Source organism: Salmo salar, chromosome ssa24, assembly GCF_905237065.1.
Source record: "Salmo salar chromosome ssa24, Ssal_v3.1, whole genome shotgun sequence".
Classification (NCBI taxonomy): Eukaryota; Metazoa; Chordata; class Actinopteri; order Salmoniformes; family Salmonidae; genus Salmo; species Salmo salar.
In genome coordinates this window covers 35,867,501-35,880,841 of record NC_059465.1, presented here as the reverse complement: position 1 = coordinate 35,880,841, position 13,341 = coordinate 35,867,501, and the positions used below count along the sequence as shown (strand labels likewise).

The following is a 13,341-nucleotide window of genomic DNA, read 5'->3' as shown; positions in this document are numbered from 1 at the left end:
TATCCTACTGGTGAGCCAACTGGTAAATGCAGAGTTTTTTTTAAATCATTTTACAAGGTCCTGGTAATACCTAAAGATTTTGCAATTGTAGATGCCATTCCCTCAGGTATTTCTTTATTATTCAGGAACGTGTCAAGACCTGACCCTCAGAACCTACCTTCCGTTGACCCTGTTGACTCATCAGTAGGAAAGATTTGTTTCTCTTTCGGTCCATTCAACAACAGAGCGATACGAACCTTGTTTCAGCAGGATGTTGTATCTATACCTTATGTCATGCCTTATTGGAACGGTTTTATTGATAATACACATGTCCTTTCTGTATTGATTTGTTGTTAATAAAAAAAAAAATAAAAAAATGTACTGAGGGGATAGTGTGCGTCTTTTAAGTGTTTGGACTACATACTAGGGCTGTGGGGCTTACGTTGCAAACTTCCCTTGCTTGGCTAATCATTTGGACCGCCTCCCAAGATGGCGACGGGGATTCCCCCAAGGGCATAAGGCGAGGGTAAGTGGGCGAGGGTGTGTGTTTTAAGTGTTTGGACTGCATATGCAGGCCATAGAGGATTTTTTGCGACAAGTGTCCGAGGTCTGAGTGGCTGGTTACGGTAAGCTCTGGTTGGTCAATCGCGGTTCGTGGGCGGAGTGTAGAGCAGGGTTAATTGGATGGAAACCGTTCTCCGCCGCACACTACTGATACTTTGTAGCGATGCAGTCAACAGCATGGTTTATCTGACGACATGGTGGGTGTGTTCTTTGCTGACAATTAGTGTTTGGTTTCACATTATATTCGTTCGGTCAACATGCTGAACAAGGGTGTATCCGGCGACCACCATTTTTTTTTTCGTAAATAGAGTGATATTATAGTACCTGTGTGCAGCAACAAAATTGACCGCTTAACATATTTGATTATTACGCCAAGTGCATGAACTGGGATGTCTGCAACGGACTGGTACGCGCACAAATCCATCGGAGAAGGTCTGTACTGGATCCAGGAGAAGTTTTTTGAATCGTCAAACAGAGCAAATATTTGGCTCCTTCGAGGATCTCACCAAGATGTAGTGATAGACACAGGCTTGGGGTTGAGGAGTTTACCAGATTACATTAACACCAAAGGTCTGCTTGGAGACGACCCGCAGCGAAAGAACCCCATTTTGGCGATCGCCACCCACGCCCACTTCGACCACTCAGGTGGTCTGCATCAGTTCGAACAGGTGGGAGTCCACAGTGCAGAGGTCGATGCACTGGCCAACGGAGACAACTTCGAGACCGTCACGTGGCTGTCCGACAGAGAGATAGTCCAGGCTCCCTGGCCAGGATGGAGGGCCAGAGAATACAGAGTCAAGGCTGTACAACCAACACACATACTACAAGAAGGTAATAACCAAACCATGATTGTTACCAGTAATCTGAAAGACCATTTGCTGTGCTGTCTCTAATGTATGATATGGATTTGAGAGAAGGATATGGTCAATATGAATGTAATTACACAGTCCTTAAAGGATGTGGATTTGCCCCTTGTTACAGAAAATCGACATTGCACTGGAATCCGCTTTCACATTAAGCTGCATCCCATAGGGAAATCTATACTGCAGAGTAGACTTGGCAGGGCACCAACACTGACCTCCCATCTCTCACGCACAGGTGCGCATGCAAGCGCGCACACATGCAACAACACGCATACACACACAGCCTCACATCAACCATGATGCACCCCTATTTTATACAGTTTTGTAACTGTATAATCAATCTCCATCATACTCTCTCAATAGAAGTCAGCGCTTCAAAAAGGCCTATTGTTGAGTCTCTGACGGCACATTCTTAAGATGACGTTTCACTCCCTACATCAGTTTGACTCGGTTACATGAACTGTACAATGTTGTTGCTTACAATGGGTCCCATAGGAGGGATTATTTAAGGTCATGGCTTTAATGTGTGAATGACAGTGGCTCACAAATAGCATTAGTGGTTGTTATTCTGCAGTCTGCCTGTTTCTGCAGAGATGCTATTTTCATACTCAGCCCATAACTTTGATGGTTATGGTTAGCCTTCCCTGTAGCTCACTTGGTAGAGCATGGTGTTTGCAACGCCAGGGTTGTGGGTTCGATTCCCACGGGGGGCCAGCACAGAAAAAACAAAATGTATGAAATGAAATGTATGCATTCACTACTGTAAGTCGCTCTGGATAAGAGCGTCTGCTAAATGACTAAAATGTAATGGTTTTTATTTCAGCCAGGAAAGTACAGCAGCCTAGACCCAGACATACTGAATTACTACAGAGCCTGACAGGAAGAACGTCCTCATTTTCAATCACATCCACAGAGATCAGACCACAAGTGATCTTCTTTTTATGAAGACACACACACACACCTCTAGGTCTTCATTGATCCCCCTATACCCGAGACCCGATCCAGGACCTGAGCGGGTCCGGATCCAGAATGAAAAAAAATGTCACTTGTCTGTGTCAGATCTGATATGATTGTCACTGGTCTCAGGTATGTGTAATTTGAACTGACTTGTCCGGAAGGGCCCGTACAGATCCAAATGTGACTGCTGCGGTAGAGAGAGAAAGAGAGAGAGAGAGCCTACATTTTCTAATTTATGCTGCTGCTCTTGTTTTTCACACAGGCACAGACACACACATGATAACACACACACTCTACACACGTGCACATGGATTTTGCATTGTAGATACACTATATATACAACAGTGTATGGACACCACTTCAATAGTGGATTTGGCTATTTCAGCCACACCCATTGCTGACCGGTGTATAAAATTGAGCACACAGCCATGCAATCTCTATAGACAAACATTGGCAGTAGAATGGCCTTACTGAAGAGCTCAGTGACTTTCAACGTGGCACTGTCGTAGGATGCCAACTTTCCAACAAGTTTGTCAAATTTCTGCCCTACTAGAGCTGTCCCGGTCAACTGTAAGTGTTGTTATTGTGAAGTGGAAACGTCTAGGAGCAACAACATCTCAGACGCGAGGTGGTAGGCCACACAAGCTCACAGAACGGGACTACTGACTGCTGAAGCGTGCAGCACGCGTAAAAAATAGTCTGTCCTCGGTTGCACACAAGGATAAGATTACCATGCGCAATGCCAAGCATTGGCTGTAGTGGTGTAAAGCTCGCCGCCATTGGACTCTGGAGCAGTGAAAACGCGTTCTCTGGAGTGATGAAACACGCTTCCCCATCTTGCAGTCTGACGGATGAATCTAGGTTTGGCGGATGCCAGGAGAACATACCTGCCCGAATTCATAGTGCCAACTGTAAAGTTTGGTGGAGGAGGAATAATAGACTGGGGCTGTTTTTCATGTTTCGGGCTAGGCCCGTAGTTCCAGTGAAGGGAAATCTTAACGCTACAGCATACAATGACATTCTAGACGATTCTGTGCTTGCAACTTTGTGGCAACAGTTAGGGGAAGGCCCTTTCCTATTTCAGCATGACAATGCCCCCGTGCACAAAGCGAGGTCCGTACAGAAATGGTTGGTTGAGATCGGTGTGGGAGAACTTGTCTGGCCTGCACAGAGCCCTGACCTCAACCCCATCGAACACCTTTGGGATGAATTGGAACGCCGACTGTGAGCCAGGCCTAATCGCTCAACATCAGTGCCTGACCTCACTTATGCTCTTGTGGCTGAATGGAAGCAAGTCCCCACAGCAATGTGACATCTAGTGGAAAGCCTTCCTTGAAGAGTGGTGGCTGTTATAGCAGCAAAGAGGGGACTAACTCCAAATTAATGATTAAGATTTTGGAATGAGATGTTCGACGAGCAGGTGTCCAAATACATTTGGTCATGTATTGTATGTGGTAGTAGAGTAGTGGCCTGAGGGCACACACTTAATGTGTTGTGAAAAGTGTTATGAAATGTAATGTCATGTAATATTTTGTATATAACTGCCTTAATGTTGCTGGACCCCAGGAAAAGATCCGTAATAAATACAAGAGTAGAGCGTGGCGTGTGGAGCTTGTTGTTGGCCAATCATGAGTCATCAAAGCGGCATTATAAACTCGGTGGTTCGAGCCCTGAATGCTGATTTGGCTAACAGCCATGGGCTGCGGCTATGGAACCCTGACCTGTTCACCGGACGTGCTTGTTGCACCCTCGACAACTACTATGATTATTATTATTTGACCATGCTGGTCATTTATGAACATTTTAACATTTTGACCATGTTCTGTTATAATATCTACCCTGCACAGCCAGAAGAGGACTGGCCACCCCTCATAGCCTGGTTCCTCTCTAGGTTTCTTCCTAGGTTTTTGGCCTTTCTAGGGAGTTTTTCCTAGGGAGTTTTTCCTAGCCACCGTGCTTCTTTCACATGCTTTGCTTGCTGTTTGGGGTTTTAGGCTGGGTTTCTGTACAGCACTTTGAGAATATCAGCTGATGTACGAAGGGCTATATAAAAATAAATTTTATTTGATTTGTATACCACGGGTATGACAAAACATTTATTTGTACTGCTCTAATGACGTTGGTAACCAGTTTATAATAGCAATAAGTCACCTTGAGGCTTTGTGATATATGGCCAATATACCACGGCTAAGCGCTGTGTCCATAAGAACAGCCCTTAGCCGTGGTATATTGGCCATATACCACACCTGCTTGGGCCTTATTGCTTAAATAGGCTACAGCCGTAGAGCCTCGCTCTGTGTGTGGCAAAGGTTTGAAGATATCTACGTTAATCAATGGAAGATGGAATTAAAATGACAGAATTAAAAGTTAAAGGAGAAGGACCGCATCTGGATCCGACCAGGTGTGTACGGAACGGCTCTAGTTGTCCTCAGGTCCGTTTGGCACGATCTCTATATTTAAAAAAACAGATGCATATCAGGTCTGGATGGGGAAGCTCCAGGTCCATTTTGGAATTTGGACCCATGAAGACGTCTAACACACACACTCCTGATCCATATTCTTCATCATAGCAGGTCTTTTGACCCGTCTTGTGTTTCATTTTCACTCATTGCTGCACACTTGACAAAGTTGGAGCAAACTCTCCCCACCTAGCGTCCTATCCCTGTGTAATTTGTGCACCAGTCAATACACTTCTGCTGTGTCAGTGCTGCAATGCAGTTGGAATATCTTATTGCTCAATGAGTCCATTTTTTTCTGTCTCTCTCTCTCCTTGCTCTCTCTCTTTCTCTCTCTCTCTCTCTCTCTCATGGCTCTCTCTCTCTCTCCCTCTCCTTGCTCTCCCTCCCTCAGGTGATGTCATCAACCTAGGCGACAGGCAGCTGAAGGTACTACACATGCCTGGCCACTCCCGGGGCAGCATCTGCCTGCACGACGGGGACAACAAGATGCTGTTCAGCGGGGACGTGGTCTATGACGGAGCCATGATCGACTGGCTGCCCACCAGCCGGGTCAGCGACTACGTCAGTAGCTGTGAGCGCCTGGTGGGGCTGGTGGATAGTGAGCAGGTGGACCAGGTAATGCCGGGACACTATCACACGTTTGGTGCGAAACGGCTCCACCACATCGCTTCGGGGTACATCGACAGAGCCGGCACCTGCCCGGCACGCTTCTCCACGTTTGCCTGGAGGACCTTGGCCGGATTGGTGCTACGGGCGTCCAACACACGTGGCATCTGCTAGCCACATGAAGAGGCTGGCACCCCCAGGTTGAATCTTTTGCAGAGTTAGACTGGGGGATGTGAGGAAGATAATTCACCCCCTCAATTAACAGGATTTCCTTGTACTGTCTATTATAAACTGATGTGATCCAATGTATGTTATTTTAAATGATTCATCAAAATGCCCCCATTGAATTACATCAGGCAATGATTGACAGAATATTGAGATTCCCATTATTACAGGATTCATTAAAGACTGGAAAATAAACCTTGTTTATTATGTAATAAGATAAATATTAAGTTGTGTGATCGTTGGAATGCTCTTTCCCATGAGACAGCCTCTCATATGGCAGTGTTTCTTAACCCCAGTACCTCGGGAGTCCCCACAACAACTCAAGCTCTTGATCATTAGTTGAGTAATTGAATCAGGTGTGCTATCGCTGGGCTAAAACATATTTAAGAAACCTTAGGGAGGCCCGCTTGGACTGGAGATGAATAACATAGTTCCCTTAGGGGACACAATGTGACAGCACAACACCTACACAGACAGACACAGACAGACAGAGGGCATGACTCATCAGTATCTTTTCTAACCTTGTCCCCAGGCTAAGACGGAGGGAGACAGCCAGCTGGTGGAGGAAACCTATATATTTTCTAACACTAGTCTTGGGCGGGCCACCTAAGTTTTTTTCCGGTCCGCCTATGAATAAAAACAAAAAAAAAATTTTCGGGGTGGATTTTTGTCAGTGTTATCTAATATTTATATATTTATTAATTCCATTATTCTACTTTTAGATTTGTGTGTATTGTTTTTAGATACTACTGCACTGTTAGAGCTAGGAACACAAGCATTTTCTCTACACCCGCAATAACATCTGATAAATATGTGTATGTGACCAATAAAACTTGATTTAATTTAATTGGCTAAAACCAGATATAAAGTATGTAGAAAAGATAATGGGCCTATATATTTATAAATAGGATTATCTTTGAGAACTAACAATCACTGAAATAAAAGCTAGACCGTTAGGGAGAATAAAAAAAATATAAATAAATGAATGGATTTTGTTGTTTGAGTCACTCAGATAGCATTAACCATGGCAAAATGTGTAGAATTGTAGGACATTTTCTTAAAAAAAAGAAGAAAAGTCAGCCTCATTGCAAAATGTGTAGAATTGCAGGAACTGCTTTAGAACAGCTACATTTAGTCACTGGGGCCAACAGGAGATCCTCTAAGTATTTGTTAGTTCTCAAAGATAATAAAGTTCTTGCAATTCTACACATTTTGCCATGGTTTATGCTATCTGAGTGACTCAAACAACAAAATACATTCATTTATTTGTATTTTTTTATTCTGACTGTCTAGTTTTTATTGTGTGGTCTTTTACTTTCAACACTGTGAAAAGGGCATTTTCAACAAGCACAAATTCCCATTGAAAGATTCATGTGACAGTTTGGCTGCTTCCCAATTCTTTACCCCTTTCCCAAAGTGTGCACTTTTACACTTCACATCATAGATTTAACAATGGTGGAAACTGTCTAACAAATGATTTTACCAATCCACAATTATTTTAAATCCATGACTGTTAATGTGTGGAAGTGCACACTGGGAAACGGGTGGATAATCGCGACGCAGCCTTGAATTCCGTGTGCAGAGAATGTTCGTGATAACGAGGTCAATGGCTCTTGGAGTACATTCAGACTTCAACTTTAAATGGATGAAATATTAATTCAGTCTCTAAACTATATAAAAAAACTACTTTGGCATGCACCCGTTTTATTATTTATTTGGAATAAAGTGTGTGGACATGCTCTGTAAATAGAATGGGACTATGTTGACATAAGTTTTTGGTCAACTGACAGAGTTTGTCAACATTGACAAAAAGCACATGGTGTTTGATCCGAGGGTGATGTTTGATTTAGAGTTAGTGGATGGACTTAATCCTCGTGCCATTTCTACTGGGATTATACGATGTATATAACTTCCACTAAAAGGAGAGATATGACAGAATAAATAATCCAAGGCTGTTTCTGAATGGATAAATCATTTATTGTTATGTTAATCCAGTATTTAAAACATGACAGAGTTCTTATTGCTTTCTCCCCCAGGATGACGTGCATGCAGACAGTCTGCTAACACAAGACAGTCTTGCAAGGTTAACATTCAATGTTATCTATTAGACACAGTTATAGATATGCAATCTGTTAAAATAAATCAATATAGCTGTATTTATAACAAAATCAATCATGTATAATGTATAAGAAAAAGAAGAGTTTTGTTAACTTATAAAAAAACCTTTACAGTAACAAATGCCACTTTGAAACATGTAGAGTTGTTTTACTCTGAGTAAAAAGGAGTGAGCCAGCTGTGAGCCCGAGGGACACAGTAGCATGTTAGAAAGTCAATTAGAAGCACAGGGATTGTTAGGCTTTACTGCACAGACCAGGGACACACCTACCACATCAATACAATCAGCTACTTGGCATTAGGTGAAAGACTACACTATCTTAAGACAAAAAAACACAACCCAATATTTTCTAGAGATCAATATTTCCTGCATTGCATACTTGATCGATTACAATGTTTCATATGGTATTGCAGCAGAATTCTGAGACCGTTATGACTGTAGTACCACAAACTAAGCTATTAATCAACAAAGAGGTCAGAGTTGTGGGATTCCAAAACTCTTCACCCATGTATGCACATTCCCAGGTTCTACGCTCTTCAAAGTCAGTACATTTGCACACGCTACTTCAATGAGGCAGTGTAACACAGGAGTTAATATGGCTTCTCGTGATTATGTAGTACATTACCTTTGGCTTCCTTCAAGTCATTATAATTACTCCATACATTGGTACAAATAATTGCACTCAGTTTCTTAACAGAATGTCCTGGTGAACTCATATTGGTTGATGTGTATTAGGCATAGAATGTGTTAATGAATGTAGGGGAAGTTCTGGAAACCCAGCAGAGGAAGTGACCCTGGTTTTATTACAGTAGTAACAAGTAGCACAGTAAATTAAATGGGAGCACAGTTGCATTAAGTTGAGCTTTCAAAATTCATTCACTTTCTGAGCAGTTTAAAGATCTGAAACAACACATTCCTTGACGTCGAGCATAATCATGCAATAAGCAAATCAGTGTATTAGTAGTTTCAGAGGACTTTTCTGGCAGGATGTAATTGCTATTACAGGTGACAGTGGGTCTAGCCATTTGAATAGATCACAAGTTACACCAACAACCCTATGACCGCATTCAGACACTAAACATTCCCATACACTGACAATTCACAATTCTCCTGTCATTAGACTGAAGTCATTCCAGTTAATACCAAGGCCCTTTCATCAGAGAGGAAGTGGGGTCTTCCTTCCTGTCAGTTCTTACCAGGACCTTGGGGGATCTCGGGGTCTGAGCTGGGTTATACCTGGCTCTGTGGTTTAGATGAGTGGGGTCTGAGCTGGGTTATACCTGCATCTGTGGTTTAGATGAGTGGGGTCTGAGCTGGGTTATACCTGGCTCTGTGGTTTAGATGAGTGGGGTCTGAGCTGGGTTATACCTGGCTCTGTGGTTTAGATGAGTGGGGTCTGAGCTGGGTTATACCTGCATCTGTGGTTTAGATGAGTGGGGTCTGAGCTGGGTTATACCTGGCTCTGTGGTTTAGATGAGTGGGTTCTGAGCTGGGTTATACCTGGCTCTGGAGCCAATTCCGGGGATCCAGTTTAGCCCTCAAGTTCCTGAGGCTTTGACGGGTCGAAGAGGGGCGTGAGAAAGGGGTGCCGTCTGACAACTCAGGGCTGTGGCTGCCCTCGCTGGAGCTGTTACTGGAGGTAGAGCTGGAGCAGGACAGGGTGGCTTGGGGGACGCGTTGGGCTGGGATGGGGGCAAGGGAGGAGGAGGAGGGGGGCTGACAGGAGCACTGTAACACCCCTCCATACCCCCTGCCCCTGAGGGTGCTGAGCTTGGCGTCCAGGGAGAGGGTGCGGGGGCGGAAGTGTGAGGAGGGGGAGGAGAGGGAGAGGGGCTCTGCCCAGCCACTGTGGCGGGAGCAAGGGCTGGTGCTGCAGGGGCTGTCGCTGTCCGAGGTCAGGCTGGCTTCTGAGGAGAGCAGGCCGGGCTGGGGGCAGCGTAGGGGGCTGTGGGGGAGGCGGTTGTGGGTGTGGGGGCAACCAGGAGACTCCTCGAACAGGGACATCCAGGGAGGAGAGGTCCCCAGCTGGCTCCTCAGCTCCAGCTCCTGCATCCGCCGTGCCAGGATGTCCGTCACCGTGCTGATGTCATCAGAGGTGTCAATAACTAGGAGGAACAGAGGAAAGTCATTACTGTGGTGGCACAGACATTGCTAATAACGTTGAGACAGTGGAATACAGTTCAGAGAGGGTAGACCTAGACTTGGTGATGCTATTTGAAGGGGGGGGGTGGAGTCAGGTTCAATACTGCAGTGTGTGAGTGGACCCCACTGGTACTTCACCTGTCGTTGTAATAGGAGGAGAGCAGAGCACGAATCTCAGCAGACACAGCATTATCCTGCAGCAAGATACCCTCACAGGATGGGATGGTGAGGGGGGCTAGGGTCCAGGGGGAGTGGGTGAGGAGGGGTGGTGGTGGGCAGGTGTTATGTGCATTGATGGGCAAGGTGAAATAAAGTTGTGATACATGATTTGGGGAATAAATTGATGTGCATAACACAGTAAAAATGAGTTAATTTTGAATGTATGAATATTAGAATTCCATTGGCGTGTAAAAATAATGATGGGAATAGAATGATAATGGTGGAAAAAAGGGGGGAAATGTAATTTGAGCACAGGAACAAGGGAGAGAGGCAGGGAAGGTGATAGCCAAAAAGGAAGGATTGAGAGACACACAATGAGAGAGAGAGAGATAAAGGGAGAGAGAGAGAGAGAGAGAGAGAGAGAGAGAGAGAGAGAGAGAGAGAGTGAGTCAGCACGTCAGAATAGAACACTTACATCCATCCATGCATACAGTGAGGGGAAAAAGTATTTGATCCCCTGCTGATTTTGTACGTTTGCCCACTGACAAAGAAATGATCAGTCTATACTTTTAATGGTAGGTTTATTTGAACAATGAGAACAATGACAGAACAACAAAGAAATCCAGAAAAACGCATGTCAAAAATGTTATAAATTGATTTGCAATTTAATGAGGGAAATAAGTATTTGACCCCCTCTCAATCAGAAAGATTTCTGGCTCCCAGGTGTCTTTTATACAGGTAACGAGCTGAGATTAGGAGCACACTCTTAAAGGGAGTGCTCCTAATCTCAGTTTGTTACCTGTATAAAAGACACCTGTCCACAGAAGCAGTCAATCAATCAGATTCCTAACTCTCCACCATGGCCAAAACCAAAGAGCTCTCCAAGGATGTCAGGGACAAGATTGTAGACCTACACAAGGCTGGAATGGGCTACAAGACCATCGCCAAACAGCTTGGTGAGAAGGTGACAAAAGTTGGTGCGATTATTCGCAAATGGAAGAAACGCAAAAGAACTGTCAATCTCCCTCGGCCTGGGGCTCCATGCAAGATCTCACCTCATGGAGTTGCAATGATCATGAGAACGGAGGAATCAGCCCAGAACTACATGGGAGGATCTTGTCAATGATCTCAAGGCAGCTGGGACCATAGTCACCAAGAAAACAATTGGTAGCACACTACGCCGTGAAGGACTGAAATCCTGCAGCGCCCGCAAGGTCCCCCTGCTCAAGAAAGCACATGTTCATTGGCAAACTTCAGACGGGCATGTATATCTGAATGATTCAGAGGACAACTGGGTGAAAGTGTTGTGGTCAGATGAGAACAAAATTGAGCTCTTTGGCATCAACTCAACTCGCCGTGTTTGGAGGAGGAGGAATGCCGCCTATGACCCCAAGAACACCATCCCCACCTTCAAACATGGAGGTGGAAACATTATGCTTTTGGGGTGTTTTACTGCTAAGGGGACAGGACAACTTCACCGCATCAAAGGGACGATGGACGGGGCCATGTACCGTCTAATCTTGGGTGAAAACCTCCTTCCCTCAGCCAGGGCATTGAAAATGGGTCGTCGATGGGTATTCCAGCATGACAATGACCCAAAACACACGGCCAAGGCAACAAAGGAGTGGCTCAAGAAGAAGCACATTAAGGTCCTGGAGTGGCCTAGCCAGTCTCCAGACCTTAATCCCATAGAAAATCTGTGGAGGGAGCTGAAGGTTCGAGTTGCCAAACGTCAGCCTCGAAACCTTAATGACTTGGAGAAGATCTGCAAAGAGGAGTGGGACAAAATCTGGTGGCCAACTACAAGAAACATCTGACCTCTGTGATTGCCAACAAGGGTTTTGCCACCAAGTACTAAGTCATATTTTGCAGAGGGGTCAAATACTTATTTCCCTCTTTAAAATGCAAATCATTTTATAACATTTTTTACATGCTTTTTTCTGGATTGTTTTGTTGTTATTCTGTCTCTCACTGTTCAAATAAACCTACCATTAAAATTATAGACTGATCATTTCTTTGTCAGTGGGCAAACGTACAAAATCAGCAGGGGATCAAATACTTTTTTCCTCACTGTAGAGGTTGGTTGGTGTGCTAGTGCGGTAGCAGGCAGCTCAGAGTAGAGTCTGAGGGAGAGCTCATGCATATGTACCGCCACTGTTAGAACAGTCAGAAACACGCATGCAGTTAAGGGGACTATCATCCTTTGGAAATATTCTGAACTAAATTTAAAGTGTTGGTCCCATGTTTCATGAGCTGAAATAAAAATCCCAGAAATGTTCCATAAGCACAAAAAGCGTATTTCTCTAAGATTTTGCCCACACATGTTTACATCCCTGGTAGTGAGCAAGATAATAATAATCCATCCACCTGACAGATGTGGCATATTAAGTAGCTGATTATGCTGATTAAAAAATAAATAAAAAACAGCATGATCATTACACAGATGCACCTGGTGCTGAGGACAATAAAAGGCCACTCTAAAATGTGCAGTTTTGTCCCACAACACAATGACACAGTTTTGAAGGAGTGTGCAATTGACATGCTGACTGCAGGAATGTCCACCAGAGCTGTTGACAGAGAATTTAATGTTAATTTCTGTTAAGCCGCCTCCAAGGTTGTTTTAGAGAATTTGGCAGTACGTCCAACTGGTCTCACAACTGCAGACCACGTGTAACCACACCAGCCCAGGACCTCCACATCCGGCTTCTTTACCTGCGGGATCGTCTGAGACCAGCCACCCGGACAGCTGATGAAATTGAGGAGTATTTCTGTCTGTAATAAAGCCATTTTGTAGGGATTTTTTTATTTTATTGGCTGGGCCTGGCTCCCAAGTGGGTGGGCCTATGCACTCCCAGGCCCACCCATGGCTGCGCCCCTGCCCAGTCATGTGAAATCTATAGATTAGTGCCTCATTTATTTATTTCTATTGACTGATTTCCTTATATGAACTGTAACTGAGTAAAATCATTGAAATTGTTGCATGTTGCGTTTATATATTTTTGTTCAGTATATATTTCATTTATTTGCTTTTGTAACCTATTATTAAGCTATAATTTTTGTAACCCTAAACTTATAAACTAACTAACAAATTACTATATGTTCTAGATTTATTACAAATAAATAAAAGCGTAAAGAAACTCAAGTCTAAGTGTCCAACAACATATTACTGAATAATATAAAAAGTATTTTGGACAATTTGGGTCGCTGTCTTACCCATTTCGTGGTAAAGAGAACCCTGTTTCGATGTGACCAGGGTTGCTTTCCGGGGCGA

The 13,341-nt window shown here is 44.1% G+C and overlaps 2 protein-coding genes across 7 annotated transcripts in view; one reads left to right on the top strand and one right to left on the bottom strand.

Moving 5' to 3' along the window:
* The first annotated feature begins 574 nt into the window (after positions 1–574).
* On the top strand, positions 575–7,772 carry LOC106585808 (acyl-coenzyme A thioesterase MBLAC2). Its single transcript, XM_014172455.2, has 2 exons — positions 575–1,374; positions 5,214–7,772. The coding sequence occupies exons 1-2, from the start codon at positions 933–935 to the stop codon at positions 5,600–5,602; spliced, it is 831 nt and encodes a 276-aa protein (XP_014027930.1). The 5' UTR covers positions 575–932; the 3' UTR covers positions 5,603–7,772.
* Positions 7,609–13,341, bottom strand: part of rtkna (rhotekin a) — a 119,302-nt gene continuing 113,569 nt past the window's right edge. For all 6 annotated transcript variants that reach the window (XM_014172451.2, XM_014172448.2, XM_014172447.2 and 3 more), the window contains exons 11-12: positions 13,284–13,341; positions 7,609–9,874 (exon numbers count right to left, since the gene is read on the bottom strand). The exon at positions 13,284–13,341 is cut by the window's right edge and continues 47 nt beyond it. In XM_014172451.2, the coding sequence (XP_014027926.2) occupies positions 9,264–9,874; positions 13,284–13,341 (669 nt within the window). In that variant the 3' untranslated portion in view covers positions 7,609–9,263. The remainder of the gene's footprint in view (positions 9,875–13,283) is intronic.

What these genes read in the sequence shown, in the direction of transcription:
- LOC106585808 (XM_014172455.2), top strand. Translation starts at nt 933, where the DNA reads ATGTCTGCAACGGACTGGTACGCGCACAAATCCATCGGAGAAGGTCTG. An exon ending in AACACACATACTACAAGAAG is followed by an intron (nt 1,375 to 5,213) that starts GTAATAACCAAA and finishes TCCCTCCCTCAG; the next exon opens with GTGATGTCATCAACCTAGGC.